General features: G+C 38.6%; 1 protein-coding gene across 1 annotated transcript in view; it reads left to right on the top strand.

Moving 5' to 3' along the window:
- Positions 1-21967, top strand: part of Arap2 (ArfGAP with RhoGAP domain, ankyrin repeat and PH domain 2) — a 150432-nt gene that overhangs the window by 12076 nt on the left and 116389 nt on the right. Inside the window, exons 3-6 of the mRNA XM_051164910.1 lie at positions 326-402; positions 1275-1366; positions 3437-3787; positions 17083-17152. Coding sequence (XP_051020867.1) covers positions 326-402; positions 1275-1366; positions 3437-3787; positions 17083-17152 — 590 coding nt within the window. The remainder of the gene's footprint in view (positions 1-325; positions 403-1274; positions 1367-3436; positions 3788-17082; positions 17153-21967) is intronic.

Raw genomic sequence — 21967 nt, 5'->3', positions numbered from 1 at the left:
TAATTTGCCCCCTGGCAGCTTGTTGTACATAGACAGTGTTTTTGGTTATATTCATGTGGATCTTGATGGCTAGCAGGACCATATGCAACTGGTTCTGACTTCAGAGTTTGTGGCCTTATTGTCAAGTGGTTGATATCTATCATAAAGACCATGGGGAGAGTTGATTTAGGAGGTAAGAACTGGGCATATCATTCTGGACACTTTTAGAATAATCTTTAAGTTGTGATACTGCTACAAAATAATTAAACAATGCTTTTATATTTTTTTTTTGCACTATTCCACATTATTCATCTTTTCCATTCTCATTCTACAATTCCTCCAAAAGATTCACATGAGGATAATTCAACTTCCATCTTTCCTTATGGAGAGACATTTCTCTTCCAGAGGCTAGAAAGTTCCAAGGTCAGTTTCATTCATTTGTGTTTTATGTTTCCATAAGCAGTTATTTGTTCTGTAGCTTGTCCATGTTTTTTTTTCATTCTCCTGTAAGCTATTATAATGATGCTTTACAAAGTGTTTACAGAAGTAAAACTTCAGCTTATTCAGATAATGATAGTCTCTGTCTTTAGTTATAGATCATGTAGACACTGTTACTTTGACCTCAGCAGTGTAGAATACTGCACTGAAAAGCTTTGCACAGTATCACTTGATACATTAAAATAATTAAAAATTGCTAAAGCATAAACCTCCCAAGACTTTACTTGAGCTTATAATCAGAGGCGGCAGTCTTCCTCAGTGTGGAAGTTTATATTTGTGTATTTTGTTCAGATTAATAGCTCAAGCTTTATTTCTATTACTTCCGCTTGTTTCCTATTTTATTCCTTAGACTTGATAGAAGAGACCTGGGAGGAAAGTGCATGTTAGAAACAGCTAAGAAAGTAACGCAGTGGCAAAGCTCTTGTCTGGCATGTGCAAGGCCTTGGGTCTGATCCATAGTCTCTCCCTAAAGATAAAGCAGAAACAAGTAGAATCCACAGCCAAACAAATCATACAGGGGAGTAAAAGTATGTGGTTTTCATTGTTAGTTCACATTGCTTATTCCTAGTTAATGTAGTGGATTGATTTAATTTAAATACTGAGGACATCATTAATTGTTTCATGTTTTCATTTAAATTGTTTTGAACCAAAAAAAAATAAAATAAAAATAAGCTCAGATATTGTACATCTTTGTGAAGTGTGGTTATACCGTAAGTAATAACATAAGCCATTAAGCAAAACAGTGAATAAATTTTTTTTTTTTTTTTTTTTTTTTTTTTTTTTTTTTTTTTTAGCAGAAGAGATCTATAAAGAATGAGTTTTGGGCCCACAAGGACACAGATAAAGAGGAAGCAGCCACTGCAAGGGACTCCATCGTAATCAAGTCAAGGTATGGTGTATGTGGCTGCCGCTGAGCCACTCTGCAGACTTTTTGTTCATTGTACAGAACATTGCAGTTGTAAGAAAGCCATTTGCCTGGGCAAGTTCAAGGCTTTTCCTTACTTCCTGAATGTTTTCTGGACAGCGTTCATTTTAGTCCCTGAACTGTCCTGTAAATGGAGTAGCTTCTTTTACGCTGGGAGTTGAGTGGACTTCTGTAGCAGGTGTTTTGTTTGTTTGTTTGTTTGTTTGTTTGTTTGTTTTTTGTCTCCTGTTGAATGTATTCATTCATCCTTACCTAATGTGGTGAGTGTGCAGTGACTGCGTTCACTTTCTCCCCCCTAGAAAATCGGTTTGATAGTTATTCAACTAAGTTTCTCCAGCTCAGGTTGGGCATTGTATAAAACATCTTAAAGACAGAGTAAGGTTAAGAATATTTATCCGAATTAAAATGGGATATCTGTGCCTTCAAGTATTTCAGCTGCCATGGGTTTGCTTAAAAATACACATTAATGTATATTGACTTTAATGTTTCTGTAATCTAAGTACCATCAAATATTTATTACATATATTGTAAGCATGTAATATTTTGTTTGCCTTTAGGTTATTGCTCTTACGATGAGATATGTGTTAGGATGAAGGAAAAAGGCACAGGACAAAACCACCCTGAGCTTAGAGCTGTGAGAGTGTAATATGTCCTTTGTGTTAGAAATTCACTATTGAGACGAGTAGGTGACTACTCGATTATTTTTATAACACATAAGATAAAGACCCAAAGTTATATTTTATATTTCCTTCCATTCTTGTAGGACTTAATGTGCTGAATTATTATGCACATTCATTTTACTTTCTACTTTAAATTTCCAAAGAGAATACTGTTGTGAATTTCCTTGAATTAAAGATGACTAGTGTGTCCTCGGTGAGTGATAACTCTGATAGGAAGTGGAAAGGAGCTAGGCTACAAGATTCTTTATGTAACAGTTTCTAAGAACATCTTACTCAGAGAGGTGTATATGACCTGCATTCTTTGTCACTGATAAGCAAAGTCTTCCTCATAATGATATTTATTCCATATAAATGTGAATTAATTGTGTCACTTTTGAAATATGTAGGAATATATGCAGCTGTTATGGGTACATGGCAGGAAACATTACACTCAACTCAGCTTGTAGCTTGTGGTAGACACTAACTTTTGCTTGTTTGTTGGCTAGCAGTGTGGTGCAGTGTTTTTCCTTGTTAGCATTGTAACATAGTACTGAGCTGTGAGCTGTGCTCTCTGCTGTATACCTTAGGGTGGAGCATGGAGTCCTTCAGATAGATTAGACATGAAGGTAAATATGAAATATGAAATAATATCTGTAAATAGTTGAGTCACTGGTTCACTGTGTTGTCTAGAGAGTAGAGATTAAGTAGGTCATTTAATTGTGCCCTTTATGATGTTTAAATTTTGATGAAAAAATGGTTTTTATCTATTGTTACCTGCACTTAACCTCCCTGAAGACAGAATCTGATTAAATTATACATAAGACTTTTAACAATGTTCACAAGTGTCATAGGATAATAGAATGTTTCAACTGAAAAAAAATTTTTTTCTGGAAAAGGTGTGTATGAATGTATGTGTGGGTGCATGCATACGTGTTCTTATGCATGCCCCTGTGTACAGGTCTGCATGAGTGTAGAGGCCAGGTCAGTGTTAGGTGTCATCCTTAATTGTTCTCCTGCTCAATTTTGGACTTTTAAATACAGGGTCTCTTTGTTAACCTGGTACTCTGATTGGCTCGACTGGCTGGCCTGCAAACCTAGGGCTCCTTCAGTCACTGTTTTTCAGCACTGGGATTATAGATACACATCTTCATTCCTGGGTCTAACCCACTCTTGCCTGGATCTGAACTCAGATCCTCACAGTCGCGTGGCAAGTCCCTGAAAAAGTTTTTAAAATTACCAGATGGGGTAGTTGAATATTGAGGACCTTTCAGCCCTGGCTTTTTATGGTTGGTTGGTTAATATATTTTAAAGATCCGTGTGACAGCTTAAATGAACAATATTATATTGAATTTGATTGCTGTTCTTTCCTATTTAGTATATATGACAACAGGAAGGAGAAAGTGAGTGAAGACAAAGTAGAAGACATTTGGATACCGCGAGAGGATAAAAATGAGCTCCCCAAGGACTCTGCCTCTGAGTCAGAGTACTCGACAGTAGAGGAATGCTTCCAGAGTCTGAGAAGAAAAAACTCAAAAGCATCTAAGTCTAGGACTCAAAAAGCCTTCTACTTGGACCCTTTTAATAGACACAGTTACCCTTTAAGCTCCACAAGTGGAAATACCGACACGTCAACGGTCTCAAATGCCATCTCTCCCTATGCCTGCTTCTACGGATCTTCTGCAGCGAAGACTAAGTCTGGGTGGCTGGACAAGCTCTCTCCTCAAGGGTAGGGATCAATACATTTTATTTACTCAGTAGCCATTTGGACACATTCAAGCTTATTCATTACTAAATCTGCCAGTGTTTTCTACCCACCCCCAACTCCCCAGGTACTTTTTCTGTTGTTTTGTTTTAAAGAGATTTTCAGTGCATATTTGCAAATTCTGTGCCCCAGACATATAAGGTCTAAGAAGTGCAGAGCTACAGTAAGGTTTGGAATGACAACTTCAGGTTTGTAATGAAGTTAAAATAGTTCAGGTTGGAATTAAATTAAGACTAAAGTTTGGAATTAAAACTTCAAGATAGCAAGTTCACCTCCACGTTCTTAATGTTAGTCCGTAACTCCATACTAAAATGTACTTTCCTGTGTCCCGTTTCATAGCACAGCGAAGCAGCACAGACTGAGTTACCATGACTCAGCCCACGCTGTTTGGATTTTGCTCTTATCATAGCAGTGTTGTGTTTGAGAGCACAGTGCTTACTGTAGTCAGGGAAAAGAACATCGTCATTTAAAATTTAGTTCTTGCCTAATATTGATCTAGTATCCTCTTTTCTTTTTATCGTGAATAAATGATAAGTCAATGATTTTTTTTATGTAAAGCATTTTAATGTCTCTTTATATTTGAGCATATCCCTAATATAGCTTTGCTTAGGCATTTTTATATTTTGATTATGGTTTTAACTTTTATATGTTGCTCAGAAAGTCAGAACCCTTAAATACAGTTTCAAAAGAGATTTATCATTTCAGATATTTAGAAATAAATTTCTTTCCGTTTTATGTTATCTGGTACAAATAAATCATTGGTCATAAATGGACTTTTTAATTAGATTTTTTTTCTGCCTTTTTTATCTGTTTTGATTTGAAAGTATTCATGAATTACTACATTATTTGGGGGTAAAGTTTCTCATGTTTAAGGAGGGAATATGAGTCCTGGAGATATGCTGTTTTTCTCTTCTATTCTCCTGTGACTTTTCTGCAAAGCCTCGGTTTAAACCAAAATAATTTTAGTAGCGAAGATTCTTTAGAAGCAGATCTGAGGCATAGTAAGAGCATGAATCATATTTCTTAAAAAATAAAGCTGAACATAATTTGAGTATTGGGTCTATGATTGCTAGCTATGAAATATGCATCCTTGGGGAAGCAGATTTTGAAATGAGTACAGTGGTGCACATCTCACTCATATTTGTGCCCTTCCTTTCTTTTGACACTGTGATGACAAACTACTTTCCTAAAATCTAATTTTTTTTTTCTTGTCAGTCATCAGCATCATTGGTAAATAAATATTTAAATTTCAAAAGTAGGGGCACTTATTTGTATGTATAAATCCATATAATAAATCAATAGAATGAAAAATAAGCTCAATTCTTTCCCAGCATTTCATCTTTGTACAGTATAAATGGTTAGGGAGATGCAGATGTGATTGCTGAGTACTCAGGATGAGTCTGTGGTGCACAGTGTAGCTAAGGCTTCCTGGGTGGGCAGCAGTGGTCTTTGCTCTTGATAGACTTGATATGTTCATTGCTCTGGGACCATTGAGAAAGCTTGACCGTTTTTGGCTACCTCTGGGATAATTAGAACATTTTCCATTTTATCAAAACATTAATTTTTCCCATTGCTTGAGAACCTGCCTATGGGGAAATGATATGGTTTTAGATTTATATTTTTCCACTGTGGGGTAAATGTGTGAGGTTTTCTTTTTTCTGACTTAAATATTTACTGCTGGGTAACAATATGAATGTAGATAAGAAAGAAAGTAAACATTTTCTCCCCATGCAACACTTTCAAAACTCTTGTATGTGATCCTATTTCTTTGACTTAAAAGAGATACTTGTAACTAGACAAAAAACATGTAATAGGCTCAAAGGAGAATCTGAAACTTTCCCTTTCCTGGTAGGACTCTGTGGGCTCTTTGAGGATGTTTATGGTGCTCATCAACCTTAGAAGGTGGGCCCTTCTCATTCCTCACACAGAGGTTGGTGAGCTTTGACTCACCACATGACTGTGGTTCATGTTATGTCAACTGAGATGATATTCTAACGTCTGTAACAGCAATCAGAAAATTGTCCATGAAGGGCCAAATGGTGAATATTTTTAAGCCCTATAGCTGTACTACTTGGTATTGTAGCAGTTCGACTCAGTTGCCACAGCACAAACACAAGCATCATTTGGATGTAGTAACAGCATGCGAGGCCGTATCCAATAAAACTTTATTTGAAAATCACATGGTAAGCCAGGTATGACCTGTAAAGCATAAACCAGCGAGGTGGCTGGCTCGTAGCTCATATAACCATTGTACTTTACTTCACTGTGTTCCAGATAGAGAAACAGAATAGAAAGCAGAATAGCAAAGTGGACAAGCCACTTCCTATCCTACAGAAGACAGAAATACGAAAACATGGGAATCTCTTTTGGAGGCCACTGAACTAGCATCATGACCAAACCCCTCACCCATGTTCTTGCTTTAATGTCTCGTTTGTGTTTGATATTACAACAGTATTTCCCCCATATTGATCTTGATGACTTAATTTTCTCTTGAAAGGTCCATTTTTATAAGCTCTTAATCCCATATCACCTCCTTAGCAAAAGTCCTCTACCTTGCTTTGGCTTACCACATTTCCTTCTCAGTAATCACCTAATATTCCTAATTACCCAATTAGCACCCCCATACATGCTTAGGATTTGTTGTTGAATGGACACTGAAAAGCTTAATGTTAAACAATATTTTATTTCAGTTTTTCAAGGCCAGAAATGCTTTAAATCTACAGGTCTTTTGTAATACAAGCAGATGGATTCAAAACTGTGTTAATATATGAAAATACACAGGTGGCCTTGAAATCAAGGTGTGTATTAGCCAGGCAGTGATCCTTTGGTGCTTTTTTAAAAAAATTATTTTTCCTTAAATTCATGTATATGAATGATCAAAATACAGTACTAAGAGGATACTAGTTAATACTTTTCAAAGTAGGGTTTGTAAGTGTCCTCATTCATGAGTGACTTTTAAGAAGATAACAAAGCACAGGACATGGACTTTACATGGTTGGATACATATTTTATTTTGGAATGGAAACAGCAGTTTTGAAATCATGGTGTGAAAACAATCCACAATTTTATAAAGAAAATAATTTGTTGTTATCATATAACAAAAAGAAAGAATGAAACATTGCCAGTTGAATTTAAGTTACAAAAAGTAATTTAATTTAAATCAGGCATGGTGGTATACATCTGCAGTCCCAGTAGGAGGTGGAGGAAAAATGGATCAATCTTAGCTTGAGGTCAGCTTTGTCTATTCAACAAGCTGTGATTTGCCTAAATATAGTACAGCCTAAGACTATTGGTTTTGGACATTATGTAGCAAACAAAGCTGACTTGGGGATGTGTGTCAGGGGTAGAGTGTCTACCTAACATATACAAGTTCTTGGCTTCAATCCCCCAACACTGTAGGAAAAAAATATGGCTGAAGCTTTAAAAACAGGACAGGCCCCCACTCTGCTCCCACCCCATGGGACAGAACCAACCCCTCTCACTGTTAATGATACTCTTCTATACGTGCAGATAGGAGCCTAGCATAGCTATTCTCTGAGAGGCTCTACTTAGCATTGGCTCGAAACATGCTGAGACTCACAGCCAAACATTGGGTGATGCATAGGGAGCCTTGTGGAAAAGTGGGGTGAAGGAGAAAAGGGCCTGGAGGGGCCAGGAGCTCCTCAAGAAGACCAACAGAGGCAACTAACGGGGGTCCAGAGGGGCTTTCTCAGACTGATATACCAACCAAGGACCATGCATGGACAGGATCTAGGCCCCTACACAGATATAGCCAATAGGCAGCTCAGGCTTTGCATGGATTTCCTAGTAATGGGAGCAGGGGATGTCAATGACATGGATTCTGTTGCCAGCTTTTGATTACTTCCCCCCCCCCCCCCGGTGCAACTGACTTACCAGGCCACAGCGGAACAGGATACACTCTTTCCTTATTCAACTTTTCTGAGGAATGAGAGAGAGAGAGAGAAGGGGGGGGGGGCGGGGCTAGGGTAGGACTGAGAGGGGAGGAGGGATGGGTCCACCCAGGATGTAAAGTGAATAAACAAATTTTCAAAAACAACAAGAAGCCAATAGGCTCTAAATTACTATGGGCTCTAGTCATTGCCCTTGGTCTCCTCCAGAACTTGAAGCAAAGTCCTTATTGCTAAAGACGCCACATACTTCAGACACAGGACTTGAAAGGATGGAGTTGGAATTTACCTGGAGGCTTCCTCTCCGAAGACTAGCCCTCATAGTATCCAAAGGTGCTTTCCAAGCTCTCAAGGTTGAAAACATAATGAAGTCCAACTGAGCTGTAAAGTCTGTGAACTGTGGTAGTGACAGCATGGCAAGATGTCCTCAAGGGTAAATAACACCACTTACACATTGGAGGTTAGCACAGGTAACCGACAGCTGTCCAGTTGGACTTAACTGCCTGCTCAATAGAAAGGTATACGTGCTTTTACTCTATACCCAGCCAGCTGCCTGTGGCTGGGAGGTCATGCACCCTGGAGAGAACCTCCTATTGCCCTGCTTCTAAACCAGTGTAATTCCTAACTGCATTCTGAAACAGTGTCCTTACACCCATGGCTAATGCAGCTTGCAGCCCTTATCAAAGAATGTTACAGAAAACTACTGGTTAAAACGCAGTGGACTGATTGTAGGGTGCCCAGCTCCAGCTGATGGTGCATCTATTAACAGAGCTCTATACCTAAGAGAACACTGGAAAGAAGGAGCTAGAAAGACTGTAATAGCACCAAACCAGGATATCTGTTGCTAGGTTGTATTTTCTATGTAGGACAGGTGAGTTGCACCAATAAAAATCTCAACAATGTGCTTACCTAAGTAAGACTAGAATAGTGACAGCACCATAGAAGAAGAGCTATTTGCAATAATGGCTGCTGAGAGAGAGAAAATCAATCTTGTCTAGAGATAATCTCCTGATAGACTACCCAGTCATAAGTGTTCATGCCTAAATACACACACACACACACACACACACACACACACACACACAGAGGTCTGCACGCTTGCACTCATGTTCAATAATAATTCAAAAGGAGTTTGGGAGGGAAAGGAGGCAACATAGGAGGAGTTGAGGGAGAGCAAGGCGTGAGACTGGTAGAAGTACAGTACTTCTACATGAATTTCACAAAAAAAAAAAAAAAAAAAAATGAAAATATTGAGCTATCTCCAGTGTTTTGACTGAGACAAACCAGGAAGGCAACTGTGGGAAGCTGGCATATTTATTTCTCTGACCAAAGTGTTAAGTAGCAATTACTTGGTTGAACTGAAAGTTGAATGAAAATCCTTGATTAAAATTATCGTTTTATACTGGTGAAACAGGTATGCATTTTGCAAATCACTTATCACCTGGAAAGGCAAGAAAACAAGCATTTTATTTCCAGTGTGAAGGGAGAAATAGTTTTGGTTTCCATTAAAGTAACCTGACTAATTCAGTCAGTCTGGCTGAAGAAAATTGCTTAAGGTCCTAGGCAGGCTAAATTAGACCCGCCAAGACTTTGTTCTTTCAGAGTGTCACTCAAATCTGTGTAGAACTCAGCACCAACATTTCCCAGATACTGGTGTAAGGTCAATACCAAGATCAGCTTTGTGGGATTCTTAGAGGTGACTCTTAATTGGGCCTAAGTAAACCTCAGTCTTCTGTCCCTTCAGAACACTTTATTGAAGATGACCTTTGGCCCTGTTACTGGGAGGAGTCCTAGTCATTTTCTTAGTGGCAGACTTGAAGAAATCATCAGTTCACCTTGAACTTTGAGAGCCCAGGCCCTTTGACTGCTCTGAAAGCACATTATTTAAGTCAGGAAGTTTGCTGAACAAGCCAATACACAGGCAGAAATGCATGGCAAGTCGTCTTCTCATTCAGTGTATTCAAAAGCTTACACATAAAACTCAGGCTTCGCATGAAATGAAGACACTTGCGCCATCATGTGCATCCTTGGAAGATGCTCAGTGCAGTGAAATAGGCGATGGAAAGATTACTTCCATGTAGAATCTAAAATCGTTCTCATAGAAGCTGAGTGTAGAACAGTGGTTATGAGAGAGGGGGTGGGGTGGGCCAAGGTTACTCAAGCAGTACAGAGTTATACTTAGATTGGTGCAAGGGCTGATATTCCACGTCTCAGCAGTGTGAATTAGATCAGCAATGATCCATTATATAGTTCAACAAGAGGGATTTTTATGGGCTCATCAAAATTATAAATGTCTAAGATGATAGATATGCTAAATTACCTTGAGTTAGTCATAACAAAATATATGCATGAGTGAAAACATCAAATTTTACCTCAAAAATATATGAAAATAATAATGTACCAATAAAAATAAGGTTAAAAAATACAATTTGGGCTTTTACCTTGACTTCTAAAACTCTTGCATTCTAAGAATTTTTTTGCTTAGTACCCCTCCCCCCTTGTTTGACTTAAAGTATAAGACATAGAAGCTGAGCCTGAAGAGAAGTCTCTGTTATTTTGTTGCTCAAAGCATCTGGTGAGACAGTCTTAGGAGCTAGTGCTTGGGTTTGCTTAAAAGTGAGGACATGTGCTTTGGAAAACTGCTGACATTTCATAGAAGTACTGGAGAGTCATTTTGCTTGTATACCTGTTGAAATTACTTCATTCTTAATCCTGAATCGTTTGAAAGCTTCGTACTTTAAAGAGGAACTAGGGACATGAGTAGCAAGCTGAGTAATTAGGTAAGTAAGAATGGAGACTGGTGTGTTCTAGACAGACCGAGCCTGGTTAGTATTGGAGCAGTGACTGGGAAAGGACAGTGCTTTTTTTTTTTTTTAGGATAATGCAAAGAAAGCAGGCAACGTCAACAGCATGCCAATGATGTCTCCCCCCGCCCCCTTTTCAGGTTATTTGGAATAAATGTGAAATACATTTTGAGTATAAATACCTTGAGTGATAACAGCTGTACATTTGACAAGATGACTTTAGGGTCCCATTGGGGACCTTAAAGGCAGCCCCTTCTCACTCTTTCAGTTAATGTTATTTCTCAGTTGGCTTATTAGACTCAAACTCTTGAAACTTTAAGTTGTAGTCTTCAATAAATACATACAGCTGAATGTGGTAGCTTATGCCTTTTATCCCAGATGTTTGGAACCAAGGGAAGATGGATCTCCATGTGTTCGAAGCCAGCCTGGTCTATATAGTGAGTTCCAGAGAAGCCAGAGTTGCATGGTGAGATGTTGAGTCAAAGTCAAAACAAAACAAAATAAGTCAAATCCCACTATAGATAGCCACCACCACCACCACCATGACCAACAAAAACCCTAAAGCCTGCTGGCCCTTAAGAAGGAATTTAAGCGAGAGTGCCTCTGTGTGCCTCCGTCATACATAGAGATTTAATTGCATGTATTTACACGCTTATAAAAGAAAGCTTTCTGTGCTACACATTTAGAGACCAAACCTGACAACAGGCGTTGGAGCTGTTTTTATGAAAGCAATTGAAACTTCAAAACACTTGCCCAACTAGAGCTCAAGGGAAGACTTTATAGAAAACCATTCAGTGATACTTCACAAGCCTTATAAATTATTCTGAAAAGGCTTCTTAAAGAAATGTTTCCCTTCAGAATGCTAAAAATAAAAGAAGCTCAAACTCTGGCTCGTATACCTCCTCTCTGTGTTACTTTTATTCCTGAAGGGATTCTGAAACAGTTTTCAAAATTGAGCTTACATATACACTGTGTGTAGGTCAGGCACTATCATTTATCTAACTGCTGGCGTGGCTGGGCTCTTGGCTGTCTGATGTTCTGGAGACTTTGCTGGGTAAATGTCTGTAGTGGTAGTGTGATGGGGAGCAATTATAAAACCAACCTGTGGCGAGGCTAACAGTACTTTTCTCCTTTGGTTGTTTGGAGATTAAATATGTTCATGTTTATAGGTGGTTTGGCACAGTGCCTGGAAAAAAAAAAAGCATTATGTGTATTACTAACTGGACCTTTAACATTTCTTTTCTCTAATTCATTATTATGTCCCATTTAAATCACATTGCATCACACCAGGAACAGTGGCATTGTCTTTCATAATTTCCTTTTGTCGCTTTTGGAATTTCGTGAAGCAAAGAGTGCATAGTCTTGCTTGTGTTATGTGTGTGTGGCATGAGTGTGTAGTGGCCATATGTATGTAGGCACATATGCATGCTTGTGGGCATTCGTGTGGAGCCAGATACCGAGTTTGGGGATCTTCCTTGGTCACTACCTTTTATACTGAGGCAGGGTTTCTCGCACGAAGGCAGAGGTGAGTGATTTAGCTATTCCGGCTATCTGTCATGCCCTGAGGATCTTCCTTTTTCTCCTTCCAAATGGCAGGAATGTAGACAGGCTTGCACACCTGTGTGCCATTTGTGTTGGTGCTGTGTACCTGTCCCCCAGTTTTTATGCTTGCACGCGAGGCACTTTGCCCACTGAGCCATTTCTCTCTACTCTCTGAGAAGTGAAGTCCAAAAGACACATGTTACTGCACACAGAAGCTTGACGTACTTAAGATTTAAAAAATGAAAAAAAAAAAAAAAAAAAAAAGAGGTATGTCTTACTAGGCTGTCCAACTGATAATTTTCTTGCCTTAGCCTCCTGAGTCCTGTATTTATTTACCATGCACTGACATGCCCAGGCAAAATTAAATTAAATTAAGTTAAATATTTAAAAATTTACATTGGAATTCGGAAGCAAAATACTTCTCAAGGTCTTCCTTTTATTATTTTTGTCATTTGAATTTGTAGGATTTATATTAAATTCAAGTTTATATTTGCTGTGAAGTAGCATAAAACTACAAAAGAGGATGTAATTCTGTCTTATTATTCTGTCTTGTTTGTTTTGAGACAGAATTTCTCTGTGTATCCTTGGCTGTCCTACACTCACTTTGTAGCTGGCCTTGAACACACAGAGATCCACCTGTCTCTGCTTCCCTGAGTGCTGGGATTACAGGCATACGCCACCACACTTGGCTCTGTTTTGTTTCATATTATTAGAATTCAGTATTGAAGTTCACATGCACAAAAAAGCTCACTGGGTGTTGACACATCAGCAACATATATTATTTAATGCTAAGTGAATTTTAGATACATCATATATGAGTATTTTAATTTTAAATGAAAATATCAATGAATATGTCATATATTTATTTTCATTGTTTTTTAAAAGTATAATTGATCAATAGTACATAATAAATACAGCAGGATAATTTGGTACATGCACATACTCTGAGCCAGTCACCTCAGAGTGTCATTCACAATTGTCATCTCATCTGATTATCCTTTTGTGTGTGTGAGAAAACCACTTAAGATACATTCTTTTACACAATTTTGAGTAAAACAAAATACATTATTAGCTATAATTACCAACTTGTATGTTAGGTACCAAGAATGTATTCTTCCTACAATTGCAAAGTTGTCCAGTTATGTGTGGAAATTAAAAAGCTGAATCCAGGTAAACAGAAAGTCAAATGGTGGTTACCACAGGCTGAAGAGAGGAGGTCCTGGGAAATGCTAATTAAAGAAAACATTTAATTCCAATTCTGTGCTTGTAGTTACTTCAAATTAATGATGAGCTTTTAAAGTTTCCTGTAGGCTCTCAACTTTCCCCTTTAACTACAGGGTAGTTTTATAAAGTTTTTTTCATACAATCAAAAGGATCTTTAGTATTGAAAAATATAAAAGCTAGGGAGTCGTGTTTCTGTGCTGTTTCTGCTTATAAAATGAAATTTTAGGTATACTTTTTTTTTTTCCCGGTAGTACACATTTATTCAGTAAACACTTGATGTGTGTATTTTGGGTACTAGGAAATCCAATAGTCACTGGATTTGCATGGACAAACAGAACAGAAATAGTTTTGTATTCATGGATTGAAAATATTATATGGGAGATGAATGATGAAAACACAATGTAATTAATGTCATTGCTGCGTGTTATTATTTGGTACTGAACAGAGCAGGCTGAAGGGCCCCTGTGACTGGCCAAGTTGACATTTGGATAGAAAGGTTTTTACACTGAGAACTTGAGGCCAGGAGGAAGTAACCATGACATAGTCAACCAGGCATTGACTATGTTTTACAGGAAGGCCAAGAGGGAAAGAAAGTTCTAGGGCTAGACAGAGGCAGTGTGACTCAGAAGGAACTGTCCACAGAGTACGTACTTAGAGACGGAATACATGACAGAACTGACACTTTTTGTAATCAGATAGCAAAATGCCTCGTGTCTGCTCTAAAGGGTGGTTCTTTTGGCTGTATACCATATGTTTTTCATTCTGTTATTTACAGGCTGAGACTTAACTGTTATTCCACATATTCTTAGAGAGATTTAGCAATCGTTTAAAAAAAAAAACAACTCATTTTAAAATTAATGAGCACATTAAGGCTGTTACAGGACTAAAGTTTTCTTTGTCTTGTCTTAAATCAAAGTCCTCAGGCTAGTGAGCACTGAGCTGTCAGTCTCCTTACCATAGCCCTGATGCCCTCCACATTTTTTTTCTTGGACCCTTGCGTGATGCCTCTGGCACCTCACACAGGTAGGGAACAGGGGCCTAAAGCACTGCGGAGGTCAGCTGTGAGTTCAGTCTAACACAGAACGCTAAGCTGCCTTTAAAATTAGGGAAGATTTTCCTGTGCGCGTGTGTTTGTAACCCAAGGGCGTTTCTTGACTGTCAGCATACATAGTCTGACAAACAGTTGTACACTTCTGGATGGTGACAGAATTTTGTCACAACAGGTGGATTCAAGTGGGGGAGTGGCTTGGACAGGGAAGAACTTGCCTTTGCACTCCTAAGTACTCACCAGCACCCATGTTAGAAGTTGGCCATGGCCACTCACATCTGTAAGCCCAGATCCCAGGGGCTCCATGGATCTCAGTCTAGCACAACTGGCAATTCAGCCTCAGAGAGAGACCCTGTCTCAAGACATGAGGTGAGGAACAGTAGGAAATACTTGAGATTGACCTGTGGCTTCTGCATGCATGGACATGTATGCACACATACACATGCATACACACGAGCAAACATATACTGTACACCTCCATCAACAAAAAACAAAGAATGAAAACTTATGAGTTCCAATTGCTGCATCTAAATGACCAGAATTAAGGTGTATTAACATAGTTTCTGAGCCCTTTTCACTTGCTATTCTTGCAGGCTGTGGATTTACTTCTTAGCTCTCAAGAATTTAACTGCCCTTCTGCAACTGTTATTTTAAAGAGAGGTGGTTGTGTATAAGCCGGGTGTGAACGTTTTTATTTTCTGTCTTCTTGCCAGTTCTTAAAAAGGATTGTCTTAGTCATATTACTCGTTCATTCAACCATTTTGTGTGTGTGTGTGTGTGTGTGTGTGTGTGTGTGTGTGTGTGTGTGTGTGTGTGTTATTTGGGTCTTAGTGTTCATACTTAATCCTAAGTAGAGAACGAAACAGTTTTGGACTTCATCCCCATAAAGAGGAAGGTGGGGTGTGGCAGGTTGGCATTAAGGAAGTCAACAAATATACAGAGAGATTGCATTAACTGCTGTAGGGAAAATAGAAAGCAGGCACTTTGACAGGAAAACTCCCCGGTCGGCTGTGTGCTAGTTCATCAGGGAAGGAAGTTTTATGCAGGTGTCCTAGGGACAATACTCACAGTTACTAAAGGAAGGAAAGGGAGTTGGGGGCGAGCTTTAAGGCCTCTATTCTCTCCGTAGATATTGATTTTTTTTTTCTGTTTTTAAAAAGGAAATTTAAATATTCTACTAAGTTCTTGTGTCCACGTTCAGCGTAAGGCAGGGGGGCTCCACACAGAAGTTCTTGAATTCCTTAATTATCGCTGGGACTCTGAAATAAGAAGCTCATTTGCTTGCCTTGTAAGAATGGGAGAGAAGAGAACAAGCATGGGTGCCCAGAGGTTAGGTTAGACAAGGAGTAAGGAGTGTCTGTTTACCAACTTCAGCTTTTCCTTCCAACTGCTGGAGCTGGGGAGTTGGTGGAAGTGAAAAGTCTGCAAAGTATTGCTGTGAGAAGAGCTAGGACATGCCAAGAGAGGTTAGGAAGGAGCAGATAGGACGGGCCAGCTGGAAGGGAGCTGGTCGTCAATGTGGTTGGTTGAAGTTAATCATTAATTCCGTGTTTATATGTGAGATTATTGTATACACTGGTGAACTTCATTCTTTCTCCTCTCCCTCCCTCTGCACTTGGTTATTAGGGCTGGTTTGCTTTCTAGATGCATACATTTGTTAATGATTGATGTGGGAGTTTTTCTATATTTTATACAAGTAGTGGACATTTGGCTGGAGAGCAGTGAGAAGAAAAACTCTACCAGGGTCTGAGACTTCTATCTTTAATTCTTCTGAAAGCTACAGGAAGGGATACCAACTCTTTAAATGTGTTTAAAACTTCAAGAAAGGGGGGAGAGAGAGATGCTTGATGTCGACCTGTTTTGCTTGTTGAAATAGGAGGTTACTATTGGTATCTATTAAAAGCAGAGGCTCTCCTGATAACATCAGTCCAGGCCCAGGCCAATGGTGTATAGAGAAGAGGGTGCTCAAAATCCATGGACTGTTAAGTGTGTGTGCATGGGATGGGGGGAGAAGCACGTGCAGAGGTAGGGCTGAATCCAAACAGAAGCCAAGTGTGTGCACAAAAGCTGCTCCACCCACCCCTTGTACAGTCAGCAAAAAGTCAGTCTTTTTTTAAAGTCTAAATATCAAAATGAGATTATTTTATTTTATCCTAGATTTTTGTGTCAGAATTATAAACTGCGTTTGCCTTTTACACGATCCTCTCTCAACTGTATGCTGTTTAAAGAGATTGCAAATGACTCTCTAGTTCGTCAGGGCTTAAAAAAAGCCATATTTACTTAAAATCAATTATTTATATGTATAAATTCAATTAACAAGGCCATATCAGCTTAGCAACATAGTATTCACTCACCAAAGATCAAAGCAAAAGAAGTACATGCATAACATTAGTGAGGGTTGAGAGCATCATGTCATATGTTCAGTGAAGTATGAGGGTTCAGTGATGATCTGTGGGTCCTCATTTTGTTTCGCGGTGATTTCTCGTAGCTGTGAAAGCAATGTTCACATTGCTATTGTTCAAATACGTACATTATCTAACTGGCAAGTGTTGTTATGCACATTTTCTTTGTGTACCAAGGCTCGAAATCTAGACCTGAGCATTATTATAGCCTCTTGTTACCTCAGTTGTCAGCTGCACAATGGCCTGTACTGAACGCAGGGACTTTAAAAGTCATTTACAATTCATGTTCACAGTAATGGAGTGCAAAATAATGGTTTCGTGTATTTTACAGAAAACGCATGTTTCAGAAGAGATGGGTGAAATTTGATGGCCTTAGCATTTCTTACTACAACAATGAAAGAGTAAGTACATTTATAATATTCAAATGTTATTTTACATACATGGAGGAAGCTTAAGTAAATAGTTCAGCCTTCTTTAAGAATGGATAATAGATTATTGACATAAAAAGATCTAGAATGTGACACAATCACTCATCATAATTTAACCTCATAGATAAGGATAATTATTTTAGTTTATGTGTCTAATAGTTTTTTTGTGGAGCATCTTCTATAAACCATTGGAGATGCTATGAGCTATACAAAGATGAACACAAGATTGCCTTCATCCAGGAGAGCACTAAGGGATGTATACAAACCATATCACAAGTAGAAAATTGAAAACCAAGGAGGGGTTTCTCATTCTCTGGGAATAAGAAGGGTGTGTCTCAGATTCTATTTGCTATGAGTTTGGAAGAAAATGAGTTTGTATATGCAGAAATGGGAGAAAATGAGAATTATTTATAGAAAGAATATGGAAGGAGCTCCTATGAGTATGTGTTGGCCATATTACAAAACATGTATTGTTTTCAGGTTATTTTAGGAATGAGCTTTGTGAAGGGGAGATACTGGAGAGGATTATGACAGGGTCATGTAGATTCTACTGAAAATCTTGTCTACTGATGAAAATGGCAAGGGAGGGATAGTCCTTGGGCAGTTGAGTGTTAATGCATGACAGAGCTCAAGGAATGCCTTCTTAACCTATGACAGTGTCCTTCTCTTTAGGAGACATAGGCTGAAATATTTGTGGGTTTGGTGTTATACCCCAAAACAGTAAAAAAAAAAGTTACCTGTGTATAGATTTATATTTGCCAATATGCACATGTGTTTATATGCAAGTAGAGTTAAATATAGCAAATTCTATCTTTTATACAGTTACAAAGCACATGATCAGCCCTCTGTGTCCTAGCTTGTGCATTCATATGGACTGAACCAACTATGACTTAGAAACACATAAAAGGCTTCATCTGTACTGAATATGTACATTTCCCTCTTATTCTCTAAATGATACAGTAAAACAAGTGTTTACATAGAATTTCCATATATAAGATATTATAAGTAATTGGGAGGTTGTTAGGCATGCAGGAGATGTGTGTACGTTATATGGAGGCAAGATACTATTATAGGTAAAGGACAGAGCATTTGTGGGTGCTGGTATCTGAGGAGTTTCTGGAATCAATCCCTCTCAGATACTGAGGGACAGCGTTATCAGTTGTTAAACTTCGAAGTGACATGGGCAACCTCTGCATCACCCTTTTGACTTCTGCTTGCTCATTTCCTTAGAGAGTATAGGTGAAACTGACAAATGTTATCAGGCTTTAATTAATTAAAATGAGACACTTTCATTCTAATTATATTTTATCTTTAAAGTTTTAATAAATAACCACATTCTTTATGTATTCCAATTCAACATTGTTTTCTCATTTGAAGTTTATACTGCATAATATTTGTGATGTTTCTGGCTTAAAGACATATGTGTCTTTATTGCTGCAAGGTGAAAGTGTGTGTGTGTGTGTGTGTATAGACAGAAAATAACGTGGACTGCAACAAACACTTGCTGCCTTGCTGAAGACAGTTGAAGGCTTCAGGTTGTTTAGTTCCATTTTTTAAAATTTATTTATTGTAATTTATTCATATTACATCCTGATTGGTGTCTCCTCACTTGTATCTTCCATTCCCACCCTCTCCTCCCTCTTTTGCCCTATTCCCCTTCTCTAGAAGTCTTACCTGGGAGGGGGAAAGAGCCCTCCTCCCATACCATCTGACTACAGCCTATCAGGTCTCATTGAAATAGCCTGCATCCCCTCCTTCTCTGTGCCCGCATGGGGAGGTGATCAAATCTGGAGCACCAGAGTACATGTCAGAGGCAGTCCCCACTTCCCACAACTGTGGAAAATGAGCTATCCATTGGCTAGATCTGAACAGTGGATGGAACTAGAAACGATAATCCTGAGTGAGGTAACCCTGACCCATAAAGATACACATGGCATATACTCACTATAAGTGGATCTTGACTCAACATAGATGTCCTCTGAGAGACTCCATCCAGCAGGAGGTCTAGACAGATGCTGGGACTCCCTGCTGGGCTCTGGGCTGAGAGTGGTATGCAAGAGATGGGGTTATGGAAGGACCCAGAGGGTTCAGGAACCCCACAAGGAGACCATCAAGACTGGCAGATCTGAAACCGGGGGCGGGGGGGGGGGTGGCTGCACAAACTGTTGTACCAGCCAAGGACAGTGCCTGCAGAGAACCTGTTTGGTTTTATATTTTCAGAGACCTAGATAGAGTGACAAGTTGATTTAACCAAACATCCTCATGGTTTGCAAAGTGGTGGGATGAATGATTTTAATCACTACTTTTTGTTGTGTCAGCTATTTCTGATTTGTTTATATTATTTGACCATCATGATATTTCACATGTGTCCATGATGTTCATGAGGAACTAAGCGTCCTTAGATGTGAGGGCATCTCTTTTGTTGTCGTTTCTCTCTTATTATTTTCATACAATATATGAATTTTGTTTTTTGCTCCTTTCCCACCTCCTCCCAGAATCTTCCCGACTCCCTCCCCACCTAATTTTATGTTCAGTTTTTCTCATTCAAAAAAAATTAAACTGAACAAAAAAAAAGTATAGAAAAACAACGCCAAAATAAAACAGGAACCCTCAAAGAAAATGGCATTGCTGTTAAGGATTAGACTTATAAGCAGGATGACCTAGAAGAAACTAGTTGCCACTTTCCTTCACCTCTGGGTATTCTTGTTGGTTTTATTGAAGTACAGAGGTAATGTATCCAGGTGTGGGAACACCTCCTTGCCTGGTAGTTTTGTTGGTGTGGTTTTACTCTACTCCCATTTAAGAAAAATTTCTGCTTTGTGTCCAAGAAGACTTGTTTTCTCTTCATCACACCTGCAGTAGAGTGATCCTCTTATTTCAAATATCCATGCAACAAAAATTATTATATATACACTAATTTCTTTCTCAGCCCGTTTGTCATTTGTAGACAGGAGGGATACTGATTTTTTAAAGTTGATTTTTGTATCCAGCCACTTAGTTTAAGGTGTTTATCAGCTGTAGGAGTTCCTTGGTAGAATTTTTGGGGTCACTTATGTATACTATCATATCATCCACGAATAATGATAATTTGACTTGTTCCTTTCTAGTATGTATCCCCTTAAACCCTTTACAATAGCCACAAATAATTTAAAGTATCTTGGTGTAACTCTAACCAAGCAAATGAAAGTCTTGTATGAAAAAAAAAGTCAAGATTTTGAAGAAAGAAATTGAAGAAGGTATCAGAATATGGAAAGATCTCCCATGATCATGGATCAGGAGAATCAACATAGTAAAAATGGCCATATTACCAAAAGCAATCTACAGATTCAATGTAATTCACATCAAAATTCCTGTACAATTCTTTGCAGACCTTGAAAGATCAATTCTCAACACCATATGGATAAAAAAACCAAAACCAAAACACAGAATAGCTAAAACAATCCTGTACAATAAAAGATCTTCCAGAAGAATCTTCATCCCAGATCTCAAGCTGTCCTATAGAGTAACAGTACTAAAAACAGCATGGTACTGAAGGAGAAATAGGCTGGTTGACCAATGCAATAGAATAGAAGACCCAGAAATAAACCCACAGATCTATGGACACTTGATTTTTGACAAAGAAGCTAAATCCATACAATGGAAAAAAGATAGTATCTTCAACAAATGGCGCTGGTCTACCTGGATGTCTACATGTAGAAAAATGCAAGTAGATCCATATTTATCACCCTGCACAAAACTAAAGTCCAGGTGTTTAAAGATCTCAACATAAAACCAGACACACTACATCTGTTAGAAGAAAAAGTAGGGAAGAACCTTGAACTCATTGGCACAGGAGACAACTTCCTGAATGAACACCAACAGCTTAGGCTCTAAAGTCAACAACTAATAAATGGGGCCTCATGAAACTAAAAAGCTTCTGTAAGGCAAAGGACGCTGTCAACAGAACAAAATGACAGCCTATAGGCTGGGAGAAGATCTTCACAAACCCTACATCCAACAAAGAACTAATATCCAAAATATGTAAAGAACTAAAGAAATTAAACACAAACAACCCAAATATCCCAATTAAGAAATGAGGTACAGAGCTAAACAGACTTCTCAACAGGAATATCAAATAGATGAGAAACACTTAAAGAAATGCTCAGTGTCCGTAGTCATCAGAGAAATGCAAATAAAAATAACTTTCCATCTTACCCCTCTTAGAATGTCTAAGATAAAAAACTCAAGTGACAGCACCTGCTGGGAGTATGTAGAGAAAGGGGAACAATTCTTCATTGCTAGTGGGGGTGCAAACTTGTACAACCACTTTGGAAATCTGTCTGGCACTATATCATGAAATTGGGAATAGTGCTACCTAAAGACCCAGCCATACCACTCCTGGGCATATACCCATTAAGATGCTCCACCATACAACAAGGACATTTGCTCAACTGTGTTCATAGCAACCTTATTCACAATAGCCAGAACCTGGAAACAACCTAGATGCCCTTCAGCTGGAGAATGGATAAAGAAACTGTGGCACATTTACACAATAGAATACTATTCAGCTGTGAAAAACAATCTTGAAATTTGCAGGCAAATGGATGGAACTAGAAATGATCATCCTGAGTGAGGTAACCCAGTCCCAGGAAGCCATGCATTGTATATACTCACTTACAAGTGGATATTAGCCCAACAGAGATGTCCTCTGAGAATCTCCACCCAACGGGGTAGCTGCGAATTTTATAGAAGAGATAGGGGGATGGGATGGAAGGACGGGGAGGAGGGGTTATCAGGAGCCCCACAAGG

Source organism: Acomys russatus, chromosome 22 (genome assembly GCF_903995435.1).
Source record: "Acomys russatus chromosome 22, mAcoRus1.1, whole genome shotgun sequence".
In the NCBI taxonomy this organism is placed as follows: domain Eukaryota; kingdom Metazoa; phylum Chordata; class Mammalia; order Rodentia; family Muridae; genus Acomys; species Acomys russatus.
This window is presented reverse-complemented; position numbering and strand designations above follow the sequence as displayed.